This window comes from Tachypleus tridentatus, chromosome 12 (genome assembly GCF_004210375.1).
Source record: "Tachypleus tridentatus isolate NWPU-2018 chromosome 12, ASM421037v1, whole genome shotgun sequence".
NCBI lineage: Eukaryota > Metazoa > Arthropoda > Merostomata > Xiphosura > Limulidae > Tachypleus > Tachypleus tridentatus.
In genome coordinates, this window is record NC_134836.1 from 73,682,136 (window position 1) to 73,705,719 (window position 23,584).

Genomic DNA, 23,584 nt, shown 5'->3' on the forward strand with positions numbered 1-23,584 from the left:
GGAATGTCAAGTGGACAAAATCGAGCATTTTCGACACCATCTGCTTTTCGCATTTAATTTCTTGCAATTTCGTTTAAAACAATGCATACTATATACCTAGGTATTACATGAAATAAAGTATCATAATAAATGTTTTGGGTGTAATGTGCATTGAAGTATTGTATAGTCTTGCATGTAATGCTTGAATGAAATTATTTAAAACCGCTCACGAATTATTCCTCAACCTAATACATGGGGTGGTTGTACGTTTTACCAGTGAAAGATGCTGAGAGTTTGAAGATTAAGTTGCTGAGAAGTCAAAATAGGTTTTTCTCAATGGGTATGCACATTTTCTGCTATGTGATGAAAAGTGACTAGTGTTATTTCTTAAGACTACTTCTAAAGCCAGTGACATAAACTTACACAACATTCGTAAAACATACTGCCACATCACACAGGCATAATTTTATTTAATCAAAAATAAAGTCTACACTCCAGATAAATGTATGAAATTAAGTATATCCATACATAATGTTCTCATTGGATAACAAATGCTACATCCAGGGTTTCTTGGTATATAAGCACGTACAACTGTGTAAACTTTTCTATATAAATATATAAAACCACAATTACAGTTATTGAAAGACTTGAAATTTCAAACCTAATTAGGTGAGAAGAGAACTTCCAAATAAAACTTTCATAGCTGACTTAACTTGAAGCCACACAACATGTAAGAAAACAAAACACTTCAAAACAACTATCAAAATCCAAACAGATCATAAGGTTCAGAAGTAGTAAAAATGATGTTTTGAATTCTATTTAACTTCTTAGACACAACTACACTAAACATTGAGAAAACAAGAAAACTTTTATTCTATCTAAACACTAGTTATTTCCTTGAAATTAAATTGTTGAATTTAAAATAAAAGGGAAGTGATGAAGTAGTAATAAATAAGTTCTCATGACTTGGGTGTTAAATGTTAATGACTAAATATACAGTTAGGGTAGAGAAATTACAACGTAATGAAGTAAATCTTATGAAAATACAGACCAGTCAATAACATATCTAAATGAACATTTTTTTTTATCACAGTTCTTCATTGAAAGTGTATTATTTCAGAGGTTGTGAAGTAAGATGACTGAAGTGGTGGTATATATTATCTAAGTTGTACACCATTATCTGTAACCTTCTATACATTCACTACTGTTGCAGACTTTTTCATAAAAAAACTACCAACTTTTCAACTGCTTTCCTTAGTTAATCATAAATTGAAAATTTGTTGTGTGTTATAAGAAACCAATTGAGATTCTGTTGTCAAATCTACAAGTATAACTAGCTTAAAGTGATGGGAGCACTGAAGCAATTTGTATACAAGAGATACTGTATTTATGTGAATTGTACGAATATAAAACTAATGAAAGATCGACCAGAAAGACATGGACAAATTATGGACACATACACCAGCCAGATATCTCAAATATCAACTAGTGCCACAGTTCATGTGACAGTTGGTTAATACTAAACAGATTAAGCTGAAAATGTGTTGAAATGCCTAACATTAAAGAAATTGGACATTCTCACAGAGCTGTAATGATGGGTGGATTTTGACTTCTGACAGTTTGGAACACATTAATGAACAATAGTTTAAGCCTTTGATAGTACTAATTTGTTTAATTTACATATTATGCCACTATAACTACTAGCTTATATGTAATTAAAAACTTTTATTTCACATAAATGAAATAAACTATTCATTTGTAGTTTAAAAATGTCAAACAGAACAGTGATGACATTTTTATATCTTAAATCTGAAAATATACATTTTTCATATATATACATATTTGATACAGTGTATGATGCCCATGAAGTAAACTTGCACTGCAAGAGCGCCCTCTTGGGACCAATTACAAAACTGCAACTAACTTAAATGAAACAAATCTTTACTTAACATTCACTATTCCAAGCAGGTTAATAATGACAGAGCTTTTACCATAAAACTGTCGACAGATTAAACAAACATAATAAAAAATAAACTGAGCAAATCAACAGTAACAGTTCGATTAGAAACTAAATTAGAAGCTTCAACAACAAACAACGTTATCAGTTACATCTTGTTTTTTGTTAACATTGTCAATTAACTAAACATATCTAATAAACAAGATAATAATAAATAAACGTCAAACAGGTCAGAGTAACACTAGTAGTTCAATTAGAAAATATACATGCAGACCTGTTACAAAAGAAAGTTTTATTATTAGTCACATTTTGTAGATTAATTAAAAATACACTTTAAATAAAGATGTCAGTCAAATCTATAAATAATTATGAAAATAGTTATTCAAAAAGCAGAAAAACTTTGGTAAAGAAAAAGTAAATACAGACCTCAGACTACATGAAAAAGTTAAAGTGGAGACAGTATCACTGTAAAAGTATACATTTATACTTTTGAATGAAACCCTAAATGTACCTCGTTTCCCTCTCCTGTGGTTCACAATAATGTCTTTCTTCAATGTATGGAAATGTAAGTAGATCTAATGTTTTAATACAACGGTATTGGTCTAAAAACCAGACACTATACAAATCTAAGGATTGAATTTTCCACTGGAGTGAAAAGTAATGTGTGATTACTGTTTAAAGTTTTTTCAAACAGATTCTGGTAACAAGATAAAAACAAAAAGTGACACTGTCTGAATACCAGCTCATGAACATTCCAATGTTTATTAGAACTATCTTCAAACAAACCTTCCAACACTGCCCTACATTGTAATGTAACAATCCTCAGTTACCCTAATTAGCCATTGAGCCATAGGTGTATTTTTCTCTTGTATCTAAACTTGATTATGAACAAAAAATATGATAAACTTATGCAACCTAACATTAATTTTTTTAAACCTGAGCAAATAGTTCAAACTTTTATTTTTATGTTTGCAGAAATACTTGGATATATTTTAAGTTCCAAAACATATGGATTTATTCCACATGAACATTAAAAAAAACATAGGAACACAGAATCTTGGAACTGACTAACATCCTAAAGATTGGATGAAGTTTAAAACAAGCTTACTTGTTTCTAGCAAAGCCAAAATTCTAATAAAATGATTTTATTTTGCATTTCATTCTAAAAATGAGGAAGAATAGAAATTATACAATGATAAAATGTTGGACTAGGGACACTTCATCAAGAGAATACAAACATTCTCACTAAAATATCACAGGAATTCATCTATACAGACTAACAAAATTTGGGAAACTTCCCTATTATTATTTATTAATTAAATTAAGAAGCAACATATTAATTTAAAACTTATTATAAGTGATGATTCAGATGTTTTGTCTATCACATGATACACACTTTAAACATGTGGAAACAATTAACTTGTGCACGTCACACTAAGTAATCTGTTGAGGTAAATGTTTTTATTTTGAAGAAATATGCAAGTCCTTAAACATTTTAAGTAATTATCTTTTAATTTCTTATATCCACGTTTTATCCTAGAAAACAAGTTTATTGTTTGTTTTTTTCAAACAAGATTAAAAAGTTACCTGGTCAAACTCACCATTTGTCAACCTGAAACCCTGGATATTTTACTTAAAAGAAATTTAGTACATACTATTTTCATTTTGTCCTATCTTTCTCTAAACAAAAAACTTTTCATTAAATTACTTGTTTACTGCAAAGTAAATGCAACTAATGTTCCAATCGGTTAACATGAGGTAAAAATATAACTTCTATTTTACTCCAACTATCAAGTATATCACTTGTACAAGTACACAAAATTAGAAGCCATGATACAAGTACCACAGTTGTTATTTTTAGATTCTTGACTGTAAATATATATTAAGAAATCTAACTAGTTGTTAATGGTGTCTCATCTTTTACTATAAAGAGAAGATTAGACAGCACCAACAAGTTTCATCAAACCTTCTGTTGACATGGACTTAGGTCGTTCAATTGGAAGGCCAAGCGCTCGGTCCCAAACCAATGAGGCAGTAGTTCCCAAGGCTCGAGAAACACCAAACAAAACAGTGTAGAACTGCATTTCCGTCATGCCAAAATACTGAAATGAGAAGAAATTATGGAAAGTGAGCAATGTATCACGTATCTAGGTTGTCCTTGATAGCCTAGAAGTGTCAGATATTTTTAGGATATCTAGAAGAAACAGTCCAACTCTTCTTTGAAAATACCTCATGACCAGCTGGTTTCACACAGCTCACAGTCATGCACCATACAGCAACAAGAATGTATAAAAGATAGATAAAAAAATATACAGTTAGTAAGAAGAACCAATATTAGAGCAGCCAGCCTTAATCAGCCCTCTAGTGAGACAAAATCAACTAGAGTTAGAAGTCATTAAAGTGAATTAGTCCTGAGAGTTTTGTAAAATATGGAAGAAGTCTAACTTATAAAGTCTGTTTAAAGTGTAATATTGCACATAATATAAAGTTATCAATTATCTGTTTAAGCTGAACAGACAAAGAAAAGTTAGTAAAGTAACACCATACATTACAGTAACAATACATGTTGCATTTTACTTTTTCATTACACATCTCCAAATTCCTCAATCTAATGTAAATATCATCAAGTTGGTGATCTGTGCCACACTGCCACTGCATATGCCTGGTATCCATATAAATACCATTTGTAACTTGGTAACTCTCTCACAATAACTGCTCACCAATCATAAATAATAAACTTGAAGGGATAACTTAAGTTCCAAATATATCCTCACTAGCTTAAGAATTTTTTCTTAAGTGAATATAAAATTATCAAACAGTTTAAGTACATGTGTAAATACTGAAAACTTTACTTCAGTGTTGTTCCAGTAATGTTGATATAATTTATATGAAGGCACAATATTACATTATTTTCCCAGAGACAGTTTTCTTCAATTAATATGCCAAGCTTATGATTGCTTTAAAAAACAACTTGTTATTACCTGCATTTATAGGATATTTCATACTAACAACAGATGTTTGAAGCATGGTTAAAATCACATTTTGATACCAAACATGGCCTTATGACATTCTTATTTCACATTTTTCTTTTTTTCCCAAACTTTTAAACAGTCTGAAAAAAAATCATAATTAAAAGCTGTGATTTAAAATGAGAATTTTCAATAACTACAGCACTTACAATACTTTTAGGCAGGATTAGATTAAATTAAGATTTTTTCTTAATATTATTACTCATCAGTATCTATCAGCTTACCCTCAAATTGAAATTAATTTAAGCAGGAATAGAGTAAATTACTTTACAAAAGGGTTTAACCTCCTGTGTCAAAAACTAACTAGATTTCAAATCAGTCCGGAGTTAAAAGTTTGTACAACAACAACTAAAAATGAAACTCAGAGCTATTTTATGAGTTGCTATGCTGTAGCTAAAACGTAAGTAATATAAAACACATACTTGTAAAAGAACCCCACTATGAGCATCAACGTTTGGCCATGGGTTCTTCACTTTCCCCAGTTCAAGCAGAATGTGAGGAACAATCTTGTACAGCTGAGAAACAAGCTTGAACAACGGGTCCTCAGAAAGGTGTTTCAGTGCAAAGTCTCGCTGAACAATGTAACGAGGGTCAGTCCTCCTTAGAACAGCATGCCCATAACCTGGCACAACCTGGGTAGAGCATGTAACAAAAATTAAATACACCAACAGTGTGGCTCCAAGTCAAAACACAGATTCTCATAAAGCAGGGGTGTGCAACAGGCGGCCCGCGGGCCACAACTTGGCCCGCCAAGCCATTTAGTGTGGCCCTAGTTGTTGTAATCTAACCATGTGGCCTGATCTGTAATCCAACGCAAATGGAATATTTTAAAAGCATCGATCCTACAGGATTCCCAGGCTTCGACTCGACAAACTTCTAAAATTATCTTTGCTAGAGAGGAGCAGGCCGAATTCGATTGGTCGGCCTCCTTAGGGCATGAATAGGTGACGTGCACTAGCACTATTGTCTACGACTCAACGTCATGTCCTGAACCTCGCCTTCGCCCGCTGGCGACAATTTTCCCTAACCTCTGCTGTCCGTCATTCATTATTGGTGAAAATTTTATTACCTTTACAGTTACTACAAGAGATTGAAGGTAAATTGATTATTATTTAGCATATTGTTGTGACTTTACTGAATTTATTAAAATTTTGCTTTCAGATGCATCTGATTCTATGTACAGTGTGACCTCGTTATTCGCGGGGTTACGTTCTTTACCCTCCCGCGAATAGCGAAAACCGCGAATATTGGATGCAGTTTTAAAACGTATATGTATGCGATTATATACTATATGAAATGCTTCCCAAACACTAATGATACTTATACTCATTGATGCAGTAATAATGTAGCAATATTGCATACTGTTATGTATTTCACTAAATTGTACCGTGCGTTACCGGGCTGTGCTTTGCCGTTTGCGTTGTTGGGGAAGCTGAGGCAGTCAGCCAATAGCAGTCCAATCTTGTTTGGTGAAGACGACAATTGATAAAACGGCTTGATTGAGTAAATACAACAGAAATCTCCTCGAAAAGCCCTTTCAGTCTCTGTGACCTACAAAACGCAGTTCGCGCATAACCCGCGAATGGCGAACCGCGAATAGGCGAGGTCACACTGTATTTTGCTATTCTCAATTAATTTAAGTACCGGAAGGCTATGATCGGGATGCCAATTTAGAAACATGTGTTTCTGTCCATAAGAGGTTCCATGTGTAAATAAATTCTATGTTTTTTCTACTTTGCTATTTTCGTGAGAATAATTTTTGTTTTGATTTCAGGGCTAGTAAAATGTCAGCAGTTAAGAAACGACAAATTGATGATGAGGGAAGGTTATTCAACAGTGAATGGTGCACAAAATATCTTGTTGTCCCACATAATCAAGGTGTTGTCTGCCTCGTCTGTCAAACTACAATTGCAGTCATGAAAGAGTACAATATTAAGCGACATTACGCAACTAAGCACCCTCCCAGTTTGATGAAATTGTTGGTCAGGCACGAAAGGACAAAATTGAACATTTAAAACATCCATTGAAAAGCAACAAGGTGTTTTTACCACTTTCAAGAAAAATTCAGAACTGGTGACAAAACTGAGTTTTAAGCTTTGTGAATGTATGGCAGAAAAGGGAAAGCCTTTCAGTGATGGAGAATTTATTAAAATTGTTTAACAATATTCACAGAATATGCATGTCCAGAGAAAAATATTTGGTGGAGCAAACTAGCCTTTCCCGCTTTACTGTCTCACGCAGGACAAAAGATCTTTCAAAGGACATCAAAGAAACTTTGAAAGAGAGATTGAATTCGTGTGAAGCTTTCAGTCTGGCTTTGATGAAAGCACTGATATCAATGACACATCCCAACTTGTCATTTTCATCAGAGCTGTTACTGCAGGCTTTGATGTTTTCGAAGAGTTTTAGATATGGCAAGCCTTTCCTCCACAACCACAGGACAGGATATTTGTGAACAAGTGCTTAAGGTTGTAGAAAAGTTTGAACTGAATCCTTATAAATTATGTGGTGTTACAACAGATGGTGCTCCTTCCATGACAGGTAGGACAAATGGATTCACCAAGAAATTTCTAACTGCAATTGGAGCACAAGACGTAGTTGTAAGCCATTGCATTATTCACCAAGAGAGCTTGTGCACCAAAGTTCTGGATTTTGCAGAAGTCATGAAAAATGTCGTCCAATGCGTAAATTATATTCAACACGAGGATTAAATCATCGACAATTTAAAACTTTTTAGATGAGCTCGACAGTGAGTATTCAGATGTTTTGTACTTCTCTGCTGTACGCTGGCTTAGTAGAGCTGCTACTTTGAAGAGATTCTGGAATCTGCGAGAGGAGATTAAGTTCTTCATGGAGAGCAAACGTCAGAATGTGGACTTCTTGAGCAATGAGAACTGGCTGAATGACTTAGCATTCCTCACAGACATTACACAGCATCTGTCTGATTTAAACTTAAAACTACAAGGGAAAAGTCAACTTGTGAATAAGTTGTTTGAGCATATTTGTGCTTTTGAGAAGAAATTGGAACTTTTCCAGGTTCAGTTGAGAAGAGCCATATTGACCCATTTTACATGTCTTGCAACCAGGAAACTGGAATTTCCTAATCTGGATTGCACCAAATATGGAACCAGTGTACAAAAGCTGCGTGATGAGTTTGCAAACAGATTTCCAGATTTCAGACAAACTGAAATTAGATTGAAATTGTTCGCTCAACCTTTTGATTTGGCAGTGGAAGACAGTCCTGATGATTGCCAAATGGAACTCATTGAACTGCAGGCTGACATGGACACTAAAAGGAAATTCTCTGAAAACAGTTTGCTAGACTTTACAAACTCTGTGTACGCGAAAAGTTTCCCAATTTGTCCCGTCATGCACAAAGAATTGACTCCCTTTTTGGTAGCACCTACTGCTGTGAGCAATTTTTCTCCAAAATGAAGCTCATCAAAACCAAATGTAGAAGTCAGCTGATTGATGAACATTTGACCAGTCAGTTAAGAGTGGCAACCACTTCTGTCAAAGCTGATATTGACAAGCTCTGCAAGGACTCAAATTTCAAGTGTTGCACTAAAATGATCACTCATGCAAAAATATAAAATATTATTGCTTTCATTTTGAGAATTTTTTAAATTTATTGTGCATGTACACGAATAAGCTTGTTTTTTAAGTGGCCCCGCTTGATTGATGAAGTTGGTTATATGGCCCACCGACGAAAAATGTTGCACACCCCTGTCATAAAGCCTAGGTTTAGTTAGGAGTTCAAAGATAAACAATGAGTATTGAAAACAATATACTAAATGCACTCTAAATTGTGATGTAAACTGACCTACACTCTTTTAATTACAAATTAATTTACCAATAGTAACCTTCTGACCCCAAAACAAAAAAAAAAATTACTACGTATATGAAATCAGTATTGACAATCATGAATTTAAATCTCATTGCTTGATGATGATGGATTACCATAGGTGTAAGTAATTCAAGTCACATGAACATTTTTCTGTTTCCTTGTATTGTTAACTTGGAAACCATTATTTGCATGTGTCACTGTATTCTGTAACTACAAAGTGTTATTTCAAGTCATTCTGAAAGCAGGGACACATAAGAAAAGGGCAAATTATTCAGTATAACCTTTAATATTACAGAACTGTTTGCACTCCAGTTAGACAAATGTGCAGTGTTGGTCCATTTACAACTATCTACTAGAGAAGGAACATTAATTATAATTTTATATTTACTAAATGTATCCACATTAAATGAGGGAAACTTTCATTAAAATGTACAAGTCTGTTGTACACAAGAAATTGCAACATAATACAAAAGTGTTTGTACTCAAAATATGGTGAACTGACAATGCTAGCTTGACAAAGATTGATGATGTTTCTGTGAAGAATAAAAACATTTTTATCCATTATTCAGTTTACATGTTGCACTTACACAACCTCTAGAATCTCTGAAATACACATCTTCAGTGTACTTCTGTAATATATCTAGTATTTACTCTCCTCTATCATAAACTGAACAGTTGGCCTTTGGTTGCCTCAGAATTTGGTAGTTACAGTTAATTTAAAAAAGTTTATGTGATAGCTTAACAAATATTTGAATGATAAGAACTGTATTTGAGTTTTTGTTGTGTTTTTAACGTTTTACTTCAACTTAGTGGATAAGAGTAGTCCAGATGGACAAAAAGAATCCTTATTATTCTTTGATTTAGTGTTAACACACACACACACACACACACACACATACATACATACAGAGATAGAAAAAATTACACTTAACCCTCAAGTTCCTTTTTTAGGTAACGTATGCTAGGTGTAAAAGAATGCATTAATACCAGATAGACATCCATGTAAGGAAAAATCAAACTTTCAAAAGTAAGGATAAACACTAATAGTTTAGTACATAAAAGTAAGTCCTTATACGTTATAGGAAAAACAATAATTGGATGCAAAATGATAAGTGAATATTTTTTGCAATTAATTAGTGAACATAGTGAAATTTCATACAAGTTTTTAATTAAAAGTGTACATACTTATTTACCATTAAAAGCTGAGCACTAGAAGTAAAAACAATAATTTAGATACCACTACAAAAAATTCACTGTTATTAACTTAAAGTTATCAAACTCTGAGACACTTATTCAATAATAAAAGGTTTTGAAATTTTGTTTTTATTTTTTATTTTAATGTTTTCTTTTCATACATCACAAAAACATTCCATTCAGGTTACGTTTTTGTATTCTGTTGAAAACATTTAAAATAAATTTATAAAGATGTAATTGTTTTCTATGTAATTATTTTCTGTATGATCAGGTCTACTGAAATTACACACGTACCTGACCAGATTTTAAAGTCTTCCAAACAAACTCTTTAACTAGTTCCTCACTTGCATCAGGTCCTAAATCTTTTTGAAGTTTTGTGAGCCAAACCAACACTTCCTGAAAAATATTTAATAATTTTCACTCCATTTACATAATTTGCCTACAGGATTATTCAAAAATTACATTTTATATGAAACATGAACTGCAGCATCACAAATGTTCTGTGCGTGCCAAAAACTGCTAAGCACAGGTGGCAATGCATAGAACATTTGTGATGCCAAAGTTCACTATTTCTCCTCGACATCAATGAGTGACTTTTGAATAACCTTTTATAAGAAGTAACTTTACATGATTCTTTCATGCAATAGAACCTACTTTCTGTCATGTATATTTAATTAGTTTATTTAATCAATAAAAAAATAAAAATAATAACACATTCAGCTGAATAAATAGGATGAAAGATTTTATTGTCAGAGTAATATTCTTTACATGGAAAGAAGTGTGAATAAAATATATATTTGTGTAATTTAACTAGAAGAGTTTTTTTTTTAACTGTGATGAGCATCATGTGAAATATAAATTACTTTTATATATATACACACACAAAAACTGTTTTTCATTTCATTAGCAAAACCTGCAGGAAAAGTTAATTCTAAGCAAACCTGATTTGCTAGCCCATGGAGGGGTCCAGCAAGGCCATTCATACCACCTGCAAATGCCAAGTAGGGGTCAGAAAGGGCACTTCCAATTAGATGAACAGTGTGAGCACTGACATTACCTCCTTCATGGTCACTGTACAAGATACAAAAACATTGTTTTAACACAAAACCACACAACAGGCTATCTTTGCTCTGACCATTATGAGAAGATAAAAGTAATAATTTAATAAAGAAAAACAACAAATATAAAAAGCAGAAAAATGTATCTAGTACATATTTCATATCTGAAAACTTTGTAATGTACAAGAGTGAATTATTTTAAATGTACTTAGTATATAAACAAACATTAAAAACTATGTAACTAGAGGCTTTACGTATTTATATGGTACATCTCCGTTACAAGTTACTATTTTATTTTGTGCATGTCTTATCTGGATGTCGACCAATTGAAAGTAAACTGTTATTACTCTATGAAGAATCAAATATAAAAATTTAAATAAAAACAATAATAATTATGCTTTCATCTCTTCAAAAGTTTACTTTATGTACAAAAATAAATAGAGTTCTTAATGTAATGAAAATTATAGAAAATGTTTAGCCAATAGTTTAAAGGTTTTTTGAGCATCAATAACTTAAAAATTGTAGGAGATAGAATTTCAGAAATATATTAGTTTTACATTGTGTATATATACTTACATAAAAATGAAAAAAGAAATTATAGTTAAAAGGTTACAAACATTACATGTTTCTTATGTAAGTATGATTAAAGTATTCAAAACATCTATAGTTTTCAAGTTTCAAATTAAGGGCTTTATTTTAAGACTAATCAACAGCCTTAAAACAGACACTACACGATTCAAAGTCAGAACACATAGTGTCTGTTTTAAGGCTGTTGATAAGTCTTAGAACAAAGTTTTTGATTGTGTATTGATTATTTGAATAATTTTCTTCACAGCATATTAATAGTAACAACATTAGTAGCCATTAACTTTACTTTAATATAAAATTAGTTACGATTTCAAAATGTTTATATAATTCAACAATATACTTGTTTACAAATGTAAAAGGAAGTGAAATTTATGTAAAAAAAAATTTAAATGGGCTACATAAAGAAAAAATAATTTTAAAATATCAGGTTCCCTCCTCCTCTGCTGCATGCTTAAAATATAAACTGGTGTTTATAACTTCTTTAAAAATTCAGATCTCTTCGTACTTACACCATTTTTAAGGTATACAACTTGCAGTATAAAGAAATCAACACTAAAATAGTTAGCAATAAACAAAAGCTAAGCTTCCAAAAATAAGGTAATTAATTACCTATGGATAGTAAGGTACAATCTCATTAGTTCTGTAAATGTTGGGTTATCATAGCCAAGCATAGATGTAAAGTTTGCTGACCAATCCTTTTCCTTATCTACGGTACCAATGCTAGTTCCATCTCGATACAAGTTACGATAGATTGTGGCAGCAATTGGAGGTAACTTTGCAATTAAATTCATAGAATCTTCAAATGTGTACTGAGAGGATATACAGAAAAACTTAATTGTTGAAATACTACAAGACATACAGTACAGGGAATGCACTGATTACAATCAAACTAAGTATTTGTTATTTTCAAAAGAAAATAACCCAAATAAACCCACCTATTTTAAAAATACTGTCCAGTGTCACTGTAGTTTTTCTAAATCATGCTTATGTTTTATCAATTGCCTTTTAAAGTTACAATGGCTGTTATTAACCTTACAAAAACATGTGAAAGTAATCCTGTTACGACTGTTGTAATTTCAACAATAAAAACATTTCAGGTAGCTGTATTAATAGAACTCAGAACATTATAGTTCAGCATATCTTTTGATTAACATTATAGCCTAATTAAAACAAAACTATAATTTCAACAATTAAAAATATCCACAACAATTCAGTGGAATAATATCTTTTAAAACAGTAAACTTTCCAGTTTTTAAGTTACAACAGCAAAGTAAGTTTTAGTATTTTCCTTGGCTTAATGAGGTCCAAACATGTTATGACCAATTCATTCCATCACTTATTTTATTGCTGTTTGTGACTTTCCACAAATTTTCACGGTAAACAGAAACAAAATTTTACCTCCCAGTAACTTGCTTTGGGAACACCTTTACTATAGGCCTCTGCAAACTTGCTTTCCGTGTTACATGCTGTAATAGCTGCACTGAACTGGGACATTGGATGAAGATGCCCTGGGAAGTTGTTCAGCATTGTTACAACATGTGAGGGAAGATCAGCTCTCTCTGCCCACGCTTTTGACAACGATTTCACCTAAATTTATAATAATAAAGGACTAATCAAGGTACCAGAACACAGAGGTTAATTTTTGCTGATTTGAGAACCAACACTTTTTTTTAATCCAAAAGATATAAACAATAACTAAATTTGAAGATTTTCTTGGTTGTAATTCAGACTGCTATTTCAATTATATAATTCCAAACTAACCCCATTAAAAATAATATCCACAAAAACTCCAAGCTTTGAACTCTTCATCTTCCCCAAAATAATTCAGTACCTTTTATTTATCTCTCAAAATTAACTACTCCAAGTACTCCTTAATAATAACAAATATATACATATTAAGAATCTTTTATACTTTGTAATATTCCATTATTATATATTTCTTCAATTAAAAATATTAATAGAAGAACATGGCAAATAATAAAGCACATGGAAAAGATACAGTATTGTGAAGATAAAAGTTTTGTACCCAAACAAACATGATTAAGCTTACAAATATGAATTTTATAATCACATTCCATGTACAAAAAAGTACCAATTCAAAGACCTCACTTTACCACAGAACATTACAAACATGTTTTTTTTTCTTTGCTCTTCTTATAAATACCACACTGTTCCGATTATAGGACGATCTCATATATAAGGTAACCCGAATTTTCGGAAACCATGGAAAAAAAACAAAAAATATTGAGTGTCATGACATCTCTTTTGTTAGGTCTGCAAAACCAATACAAAAACTGAACATTCTGCAGCTGGATTAGCTGCAAGAATTAGCAATGTCCTTGAGAAAACATCTAGTAGGTTAGTTGGTATGTGTGTGGACTGATGCTGTCTGGACATTCAGGAATGTGACAAGCTAGAGAAAGGGCCTGCAATCAGCAATGATTATTATAAGGTGACTATGTATGTTACAGCCTAATTATTAATCACAAACATCATCTCACGTGCAACATGGCACATGAAAAGAAATATATCAGGGGTTGTTTTTCAGATATCAGAGAGAGAGAGAGAGATAGAGATTTTGCTCATAAGACACATCAGACTATTTGCTGTGTCCACTGAGAGGAATCAAGAAGCTCCTGATTTTAACAATGTAAATCTGAAACCTGCTGTCCTAATGGGGTACAACATGAATGTTACTGGTCCTTCAAAGGAGAGAAAACAGGGACAAGGTAACAGGCTATAAACAAGGTCTTCAAAGCAGGTAACCAGAAACAGACTTGGAGACACTATCATATTACCAGAATTTGGAAGAAATATGAAGTCAATGCTACCTTAAATCCCAACAGACATTAATTAAAGAATTTGATCAAAAAAGGATTTTACAATATCAAGCTTACTTTTCTGTAAAATTAAGCACAATAAATGACATAAAACTGGAAAGTAAATGAAAATTAGCCATCATTGTAATAATCAAAGAAACCACAGACCTCCTTAGAAGAAAAAAAATCAATACACCAAGTATGGCCATGTCTAGACAAAAAACTCCATCTGAAATTATACTCTACAAAAACATAAGACAAAAATATAAAAAGAAACAAGCCATTTTTCATGGACCAATTGTACATTACCAACATAGATGGAGCTTTGCCACAGAGTCATTCAACATGGTGCTATAAATGTTTTGATATGAAAGCAAAAAAAACAAAAAAAAACACAGAAAACACCCCATAACAAATGTGACTAAGTTCCCCCTCCCCCTTAAACAATAGTTTATTTTCATTTTGAACTCTTAACAGCCTTAGCTTAAAATTAGCAGTGGCTAAAAGCACAAATCAGTGGGTTCTAACCAATGACCATCAAAGTTATGGAATGCTGTTTCCAGTTGATAATTAAAGTATGACTGTAAACATTCAGGCCAGTTGAAAAACAAAATAACCAAAGTTACATTAATGATGCTGGCTGCAAGTGGTACAACAACCAGGGAAATAAAGATGACACACACATGCCATGATTATTGACTGATAAACCCGTTAATCTTGTTGGTCTTCAATGTTACACATCTTCCACCAAGACTCCAAGTTTAAAGTTGCAAGTAAAAACATGTTAAAGTATTCTTTGATAGATTGTTTAGATAGATAATTCATGATGAAACTTTGTAGCATGGATGGCAACTGCCTGCTATGGAGACACAAGTGTAGAGGGCAATGTCTTGAAAGTCTTCTACCTGAAGGCAAAAGGCAGAAGACTTTTGAAACATCGCCCTCTACACTTGCGTCTCCACAACAGGCAGTTGCTGTTCATTCTACAAAGTTTCAACATGTTTAAGTAGCATTTTACTTAATATTGTATCCTTTAACTTCCTATTAGGAAATGTGATTATTATCACATACATAGATTTAATAATAGACCATATCTGGCACTATGAGCACAAAGCTTCTTTTCTTTTAACTGCCAGAATAGTTCGCAGGTAACTTTCAGAGTAATATGACAAACATCTAGCAGTGGCCATAACAGTTAGGTTCAAGCCCAGCAAGTGTCCAGTAATGTAAGCTAGTGACTGGTGATTTAAACTTTCCTTACCTTAATTTACACAGCTTAAAAACTTACCCTGGTGAAATTTCCAATTAATTTAAAATAATGAGAACTTTGAAAAAGACTAATCATGCCTAAGTGTATCATAGAAACATTTTTTAATTAATTTTTATGAATTGTTGTACTTATTTCAAAAAATTTGATGCGAATCTATTTCACTCTTCTGTTTCCTCCTTAAGACTTAAATTCTTTCTTGCTATACCATACCTCCTCAGCTGAAGGAACTTCTCCAGTTAATAGTAGCCAGAACAAGCCTTCTGGAAGAGGTTCTCCCCCACCAAGAGCTTTAGGGAGTAATTTTCTGATCTGAGGAATGGTGAAGTCCCGAAACTCAATACCATCTTCCGGATCCAAGTGAGAGGTTTCTGTTACAAGACCTCTGATTCCTCGCATCCCGCCATAGACCTGTGTGGTGAGGAATAGTAAAATCATTATACAATCTCTTAGTGTATAGTATCAGTGAAGTGAATCTTACACACATAGAGAGCATGTTGGTAAAACTTTTAAGCAACCAAAGAGATTAGATATATATGACTGCTTTGTTTAAATTTAAGAAGGTACTTATGAGTTACATAGTTATAAAGAATGTGTCAAATTTAGTATTTTTTAGAAGTGATAATTTATCACAGGTTTGCTTACAAAATTCATAATGAACCAGTTGTTGTGAACTGGCATCATATTACTTAAACCTTCCAAATTTTCATCACTGCTTTAAATAAGTATTGTTGTATGATAATGCCTCATAGTTTGTGGAACATTCCAAGCCTTATTCCAACAATATACATGTGGCCAAGTTAGTACAAGTAGGAAACAAACTGAAAATAAAATATAGGCTACAAATAAGTTTAGCAATAATGAGTGGTTTCTAATGCATGTTTCACAGTTTATATTGTTATAATAGACAGAGGAGAAAGCTTTATTTTGTCACAGAGTGTTCTAAAGTAATTGAACCCACTTGTGTGGTCTTTGATGAAAATGAGACAATTATTCAAAGCTCTGAATACAACTGTGGAAACCAACAGTTACACTGATTTTTAAAGTGAATATCACAGTCTTATATTGCAATAACAGAATAGAGAAGAATTTGTTTTTTCAAAGGGTGTTCTAAAGTAACTGAACTCACCTGTGTGAACTTTTATGAAAAATAATTATCAAAAGCTCTGGATACAACTGTGATAACCAATAATGCAACTAATGTTTGTATATATTTCACTTGTTTTGAATATATTTTAAAACAAGTAGATTCTGTGGTTTTCATTTATTGCCAACAACTCACAGACACTTACTGTAAAAGGATTCAGATCTTCCATAAACCTGACAAATTACGATGTCACTACAAACAGGAAAAGATGCAATAACACACAGGTGTGTGATGCAAAATTTTCTGCTGTTCCTCATCTCATACCCCAAAACCCTCAACAGATTTTTCTAAGCCAATCTTTTCTTCATTTCGGAACTGATTCAATCTCTGATCATTCATGGTTAAGACAAAATTTACTACACAATTCCAGGAAATAAGTAAACAGTATTTAACTAAGAAACCATAGTGAGAGAACCTATATATGGATTATAAAACATCATGTTTTCCATAAACAGCTCATTAACAATGTCACTACCTTGGTAAAATGCATCTTAGAGTTTATTCTTTAATATATGGAAGTATATGCATAAGAAATATATGAATTAATACAGTAATTTAACTCAATGTTGTTTATGTAATCTTATTGGAATATTTATTTACAGTTTATTTCACCTTCTGATAACATATCTTATAAAAGTAAAAATGTTACATTTTATACCACTAGATGGTGTCATAGTCTGATACATGATAAAATTTTAAGCACAGATTTCAGATTATTTTCACAAACTATTTTCCCTCATTTGAAAAGGAAGGAAAAATACAAGTGGTAAGAATACAAGCCCCAAAGACAACTTCAATTAAGTTTGACTATTGTTAGTTATTATGGTGTTTCAAGATTACTAACTAGAAATATAAATTTTAACCAACAACTTCATGGATATGTACTTCTTACCTGATCAACAGTGACTTCTCCAATAACTTTGTTGCCATACTGTTCTCTAAAACTTTTCACATTTCTCTGTTCTTCTTTGATTTTTTCTGCTAGTAATGCTTTTAAGTCCTAGATATAAATATATTAAATACTGTTTATCAAGAAAAAAATAAACAAAAGCACTTAAACAATTCATGTGCTTGTCTATTTCACAATATAGAGTTTCTCCATTTTTCTTCGTGCATAAGAAATAGTTTTTAGCTGAAAAGAGTATATATCACCTACTAGTGAGTTAACTCAAAAACATTCTATCAAAATAATTTTTATACCAAAGCTTAGCTAAGTGTATAGAATATTTATCCTACCTTTATTAAAATACAGTTCATTCATTATCGGTTTACTGAACAAGTGAGTGACCAAATGGCTTCTACTTACCCACCCACTTGCTATATATAATTAATTAATTATCATCATAAAAGCTTGATTCAGTTTGTGACCTTCTGGTAATCTATCGTATACTGTCTTCTTCATCATACTTCAAGCTTAACAAAGTAAATAATTAAAAGGTTTTTTTCATTGCTCCCCACTTTTCAGTTCTTAATGTGAATGTTAGCAAGGCCAACAGGAATCAAGAAACTGCAAGGGATCTTCTCTAGATATATTTCCCATAATGTCTTAACTTTCCAAGTCTTTTTCCACTTTATATACCTGTTGAACTCCATAACAATTTACACTGTTGACTGGGCTATATTTCATGAGTTAATTGTCACCAAGTGTTTTTAGTTTTTCTTGTTTTCTTTCATTATCAGTTTTTATTAAATATGTACATGAATAAACTTATTCTTTTCAAAAGACTTACATTGATATGACTGAAAGATTTTAGCATCTTGTTATTCCTCTTTTTAATGGATTTGAAAAATCTTGTATTTGGATAATCATGTTTTTGTATTGGTGGATTTTGGTTATAAAGAAAAAAAATTTGATTCTTTGATTCTTGTAGTCACTTCGTGTGAATTTAGCAGTGCATTTTTGTTTCTTATAAAATATGATCAAAAAGTACTAAAATCCTGAAATTTCTGTTCCTTATTTTAAATGATACACAGTTCTACAGCCTACCTAACTGTTAGTTTTACTTCACGGTATGTTTTTTGTTTACTCTTAAAACAAGTAAAATTTTTTAATTTATTAATGTCTAGCAGTTTTATTTATATCCTAAATATCCTTAGCCAAAATATTTTGATATTAAGATTTAAATTAGTATATTATTCTTATCTATTTGAACTTTTTTATTCAGTTGGAATCTTGTCAATGTATTATAGCCTGCTTTTTTCATCAGCCAAGTTTTGTTCCTCATTATTCCCAGTTAATTTTTACAATTTTTTTTATAATTCCATTTGGATTTTTTATCAGTAGTGATGGTAATAACAATAATAATGCAAATTAAACAAACAATAAACATAAAAAATCATGTTCCTACACTTATAAAAAAGTATAAGCAACACAAGAGTAAACAAAGTTTTAAAAAAGTATAAGCAAAAGTATAAGTACAAATGTCTCACATTTCAAACTATAGATGGCCTAAAAAAATCCCAAAATCATCCATATATTTTTATATTTTCAGTTGAAAGTGAACAAAAGAGTGAGTTTACAAAACTACATCAAACAATCTTGGCTCAAACTTTAAATACAAACCTATTCTATTTCCACATCCATAATAAATTAAAATGTTACATTGTTGGACCATAATACTAACAAAAGTAAATTGTGACAGTCAGGAAAATATTTCAGTGTTTCGTAATACGTTGATACCAGTCTAAAGTATATATTATTATTACTGTAAAATAAACAAATTTCGGGAATTTTAACATTAAAAAACTACTTACTTAAATACATATTTTACACTCAGGCCTATTGATAAAGTAAAATTATACGGTGGTAGATTCTACAAGTGTTCAAACAATCAACTCTTCTTTTAAAACTATTTGTCACAAAAGACAAGTAGAAAAAAATATGCATTTTTAAAATTAAAATAAACAATGTAAAGAAATAATCAACTTCATTAAAAATTCTACTAAGCACCAACAAGTACTTACACTTGTATCAGAGGAATTTCTCGAAACTATAGACAGTGCTGAAATAGCCTTCTGAAGGGAAAACAAAAAAATTAGAACATTAAGGTTCAACTAAATAAAACAAAAAATACTGTCATGTTTTTCTACAACAATTATAGAAATAACAGTGATATGATAAAAAAAAACTATTATAAATGTCATATCATCTAAAACTCTGAGCTATGTAGTATTTATTATCTTTTAACAACAGTTTGAATCCCTAAATATTAAAAGAAAATATGAATAAAAACGTTTAGTCTCAGTATGATTACTATCATGCTAAAATATACATCTGTATACCTTAGTCTTATACTTTTCACCACTAAGTAGGAAAAAAGACAAAGCAGTGATACTATCAATTCCTTTAATTATTTTAAACACCTCAATAAGATCCCTTCTGACCCTTTTGTTTTTTGAAAGAAATCATTTACAGAAATTTCAAAGTATCCTTTAAGACAGTCTATTCATCTTATCTTTTAGCAGCTCTCTTACAAACCCTTTCTAACTATTCAATGCCCTTCTTAATGCCATGCACAAGTGAACACCATACTAAAAGTGAGGCCTAACAAGCAATTTAAAATTCCATTCCACATGCAACAGTAATCCAGTATGAAAGTTGCACTGAATTCCATCTATTATAACATTCTGCTTTCATCTACCCAGTCACTCTTCTGTCAAGTGCATCTACTTATCTCCCACACCTACAGATTTTTTTTCTTAATACGCCTTGTGACACCTTCCCAAATGCTTTCTGAACATCCAGATACTACAAATCCACATCTTCACTCTCATCTAAATATGCAGTAACCTCTTCAAAGAACATCATTATATTAGTAATGCAAGGTTTTTCCATAGTTTGACTACAATCACTAACCAACAGAATTTTAACTTTTGTTAAGATGACTTTACAAAGCATCTTTTACCAGCTTTGCTAGTGGGTCCATGACTGTTGGTTATGCAAGATGACTATTAACAAACAAATCAGAAAAGAAATTTAAACAAAAACACCATAATTATGAAAGTTATTCTCACTTATTACTGCTATCATTCCACATGCATTTCATGAAGAAATTGACTTAATTCACTGAAATATAAGATAATTTCTTTACACTGAGTGATGTAACATGCAAAAACAAAATTATTCAACATGATGAAATATGTAAAACCCAGTGCTAGTGAACTGTATTAAAAGTAGTACTTCCAATATATTATAGAATTGATACTTCTCATTGATACTTTATTAATATTTTTTATTTTCTATATATTGCCATTTTTATATTTCCCATAAAATTGAACTAAACTTGAAGCAGCCCCATTGTACATTTCTGTACCACCAGGGCCACAAAAAAACCTAAAATGAGTCCCAAGTACAAATTGGATGTGATATTATTAAAAGGATTTCTAAAGTAAATGAAAAAGTAACTAATTAATAAATAAATGTAAATCACTTTATGCATCTAACTTCCACACTTTTTAGCTGCAAATGAATCTGACAGATTATATATACTGTTAATGAACAGCAAATAACACACGTATTACATTTAAACACAGCCTCATACAAATAAGCAACCAACTAATAAGCATAAACGGAAAACAAAATGTAGGAAGTACGTGAATGGTGAATGTCATAAACTAAAGTTATTTAATATTTCAGCCTTACCTCATTCAGTCATATCCAGTATCTGTTTTCAGTAGTACAGAAGTCTTACATAACCAGACACATGCAGTGTATGCACCACAACTTAAAAAACATTGTAATGAGGAAGACATTTTTTTCTGCAAGGATATTTGTGATGTTCATGTTGAGCCACATTAACTTTCCCCTTCCACCCCAATAAGGAACAAATTAGCATGTAATGATATAACATAAATTTGGAAACTACATATTAAATACAATACTTTAATTTTGTAGTCTATACAAATACTTCACATAAGAACACAGTACAAAACAAAATTACAAATAGCATATTTTAACTTAGTTTGGGCATCTGGTCATTTTAAGTGTGTTTCACAGTAGGTCAGTGTGATACTGTACAACAGCTGATGAAACAATACATTCAGTTTTCAATTTTTATGTTTATAAACAGATAAGTAACAAAAGTATATTCAGTTAGTTGAACTGATGGCCAGATTAGCTGTGTTTTTCTCTATCAGGCTAAGGATATAGCATAATCTTAGTTCTAATTGGAAATTTAGTGTTATTATATTCATACTATTTTTTTTAAACTGAAAGGTGAAACACATTAAACTTTAATTTAAAGAGCATAATTTTGATTTAGTGAGTTATATTAACATGTGCACATACATACATTACCTGTGCATAGCTGCTAAATCTGTAAAAACTAACACGTACAAGTGCCATTCTATTATTAACACAGAATATGATTATTAACCAAGCTTATTTTTGGATAAACCTCACTCCTAAATGGCCAAGTTACCTACTCACGTATTTTGATGTCGTAGAAAGTCTAATGTCATGGCAAAATGCCCAAGTCTTCAAGTTCAACTAAGATGGTTCATTAAAAAAAAGCAATGAATTGATAGTCAAGATTTTATAATATCATTTACATATTTATATGTATGTATGACTGATTTTAATAACAACGGAGTTTGAAATATTATCATATACTACTTTTGCTTTATTTGTGTTACCGAAATATATCTATATTCTTTCGTAAGCCACTAACGACAGCAACACGTGCACCTTCGGTATGGAAAAGGGGGAATTGCCTAATTGGGAAAGGTAACCAATATGAATTAATTCATATTCACTGCTATGACATGTCACTATGTATTAATTAATCATATCCCATTTTATTATTATTATATTAATATTTGTATAAGTTTAATTTTCCCGGAATTTTCATTAGTATTTTATTATTGATATCAATTGTTATTTTTAAGGCATTAGAAATCTTTAAGTTTGAGTTACTTATTGATATTAATATTAATTGTATTTTAGTTTCTGATTTATATTGATCAGAGCTCTTTTTTTATATCTAAAACTGATGGAGGTACATATAGGATAAAAACCATAAGAAAGAAACAAATCTATTTTTACTCCTATTCATTTGATCTTACGAACAATCTAAAAAACTAAACCATGAATACTTGCGTATTAACATTTGTAGAACATCACAATTATTTCTTCAATGTAAAAACCTACAAGTTCCTGAGTTCCATTCATTTTAAAGCTGAAACTTTTCTTTCTAGCAGTAACTTGCATTCATGGTAATCAAGGTGTATAATCAAGTGTGTCTTTTAGCAGTTGCAGGCAATCTTTTATGACTGAAAAAGGGGAAATTGTCGGTCATTAGAGGAGAAGGATATGGGTTTGAGCCAACCAGCTTAAACATTGTGGTAACATGAAGACCATGTTTATAGCCACACTAACATAGAAGAAACTTATTTGTACAACATTATCATGTTTATGGCTGATTAATCAAGTTACTGAAAAGAAAACACTAACTGTTGCAATGACAACTGAAACAAAAGATTATTTGTTTGAATCCCTATGCCATCTAGATACAACTTTCCTTTGTTTTATGCTCCATTAAACTTTGTATTCATAGTCTATTCCTCGAATTTACTAGAAAATCGACGTCAAAATTTTTAGAACTTTCTAAGCTAATATACTTTTCGACCTTAATGTCATGCACCCTCTTGCTAACATATAATTACAGTTTTAAAAGACAAAGCTTAAAATAATGTCATGGT

At 31.4% G+C, this 23,584-nt stretch overlaps 1 protein-coding gene across 6 annotated transcripts; it reads right to left on the reverse strand.

Moving 5' to 3' along the window:
- Positions 1 to 422: 422 nt before the first annotated feature.
- Positions 423 to 22,541, reverse strand: LOC143233607 (putative citrate synthase 2, mitochondrial). Of its 6 annotated transcripts, none has more exons than XM_076469996.1 (10): positions 22,314 to 22,541; positions 19,850 to 19,900; positions 17,778 to 17,885; positions 15,952 to 16,149; positions 13,051 to 13,239; positions 12,262 to 12,461; positions 10,948 to 11,077; positions 10,301 to 10,402; positions 5,388 to 5,597; positions 423 to 4,038 (listed from the first exon to the last, which is right to left on the reverse strand). In XM_076469996.1, exons 4-10 carry the CDS (start codon positions 16,135 to 16,137, stop codon positions 3,874 to 3,876), a joined length of 1,182 nt encoding a protein of 393 aa, XP_076326111.1. In that variant the 5' UTR covers positions 16,138 to 16,149; positions 17,778 to 17,885; positions 19,850 to 19,900; positions 22,314 to 22,541; the 3' UTR covers positions 423 to 3,873. The 6 variants fall into 6 exon arrangements, with proteins under 6 accessions (XP_076326111.1, XP_076326114.1, XP_076326110.1 ...); XM_076469999.1 differs by having other exon boundaries at positions 22,310 to 22,517; XM_076469995.1 differs by having other exon boundaries at positions 22,182 to 22,341.
- Positions 22,542 to 23,584: the final 1,043 nt, after the last annotated feature.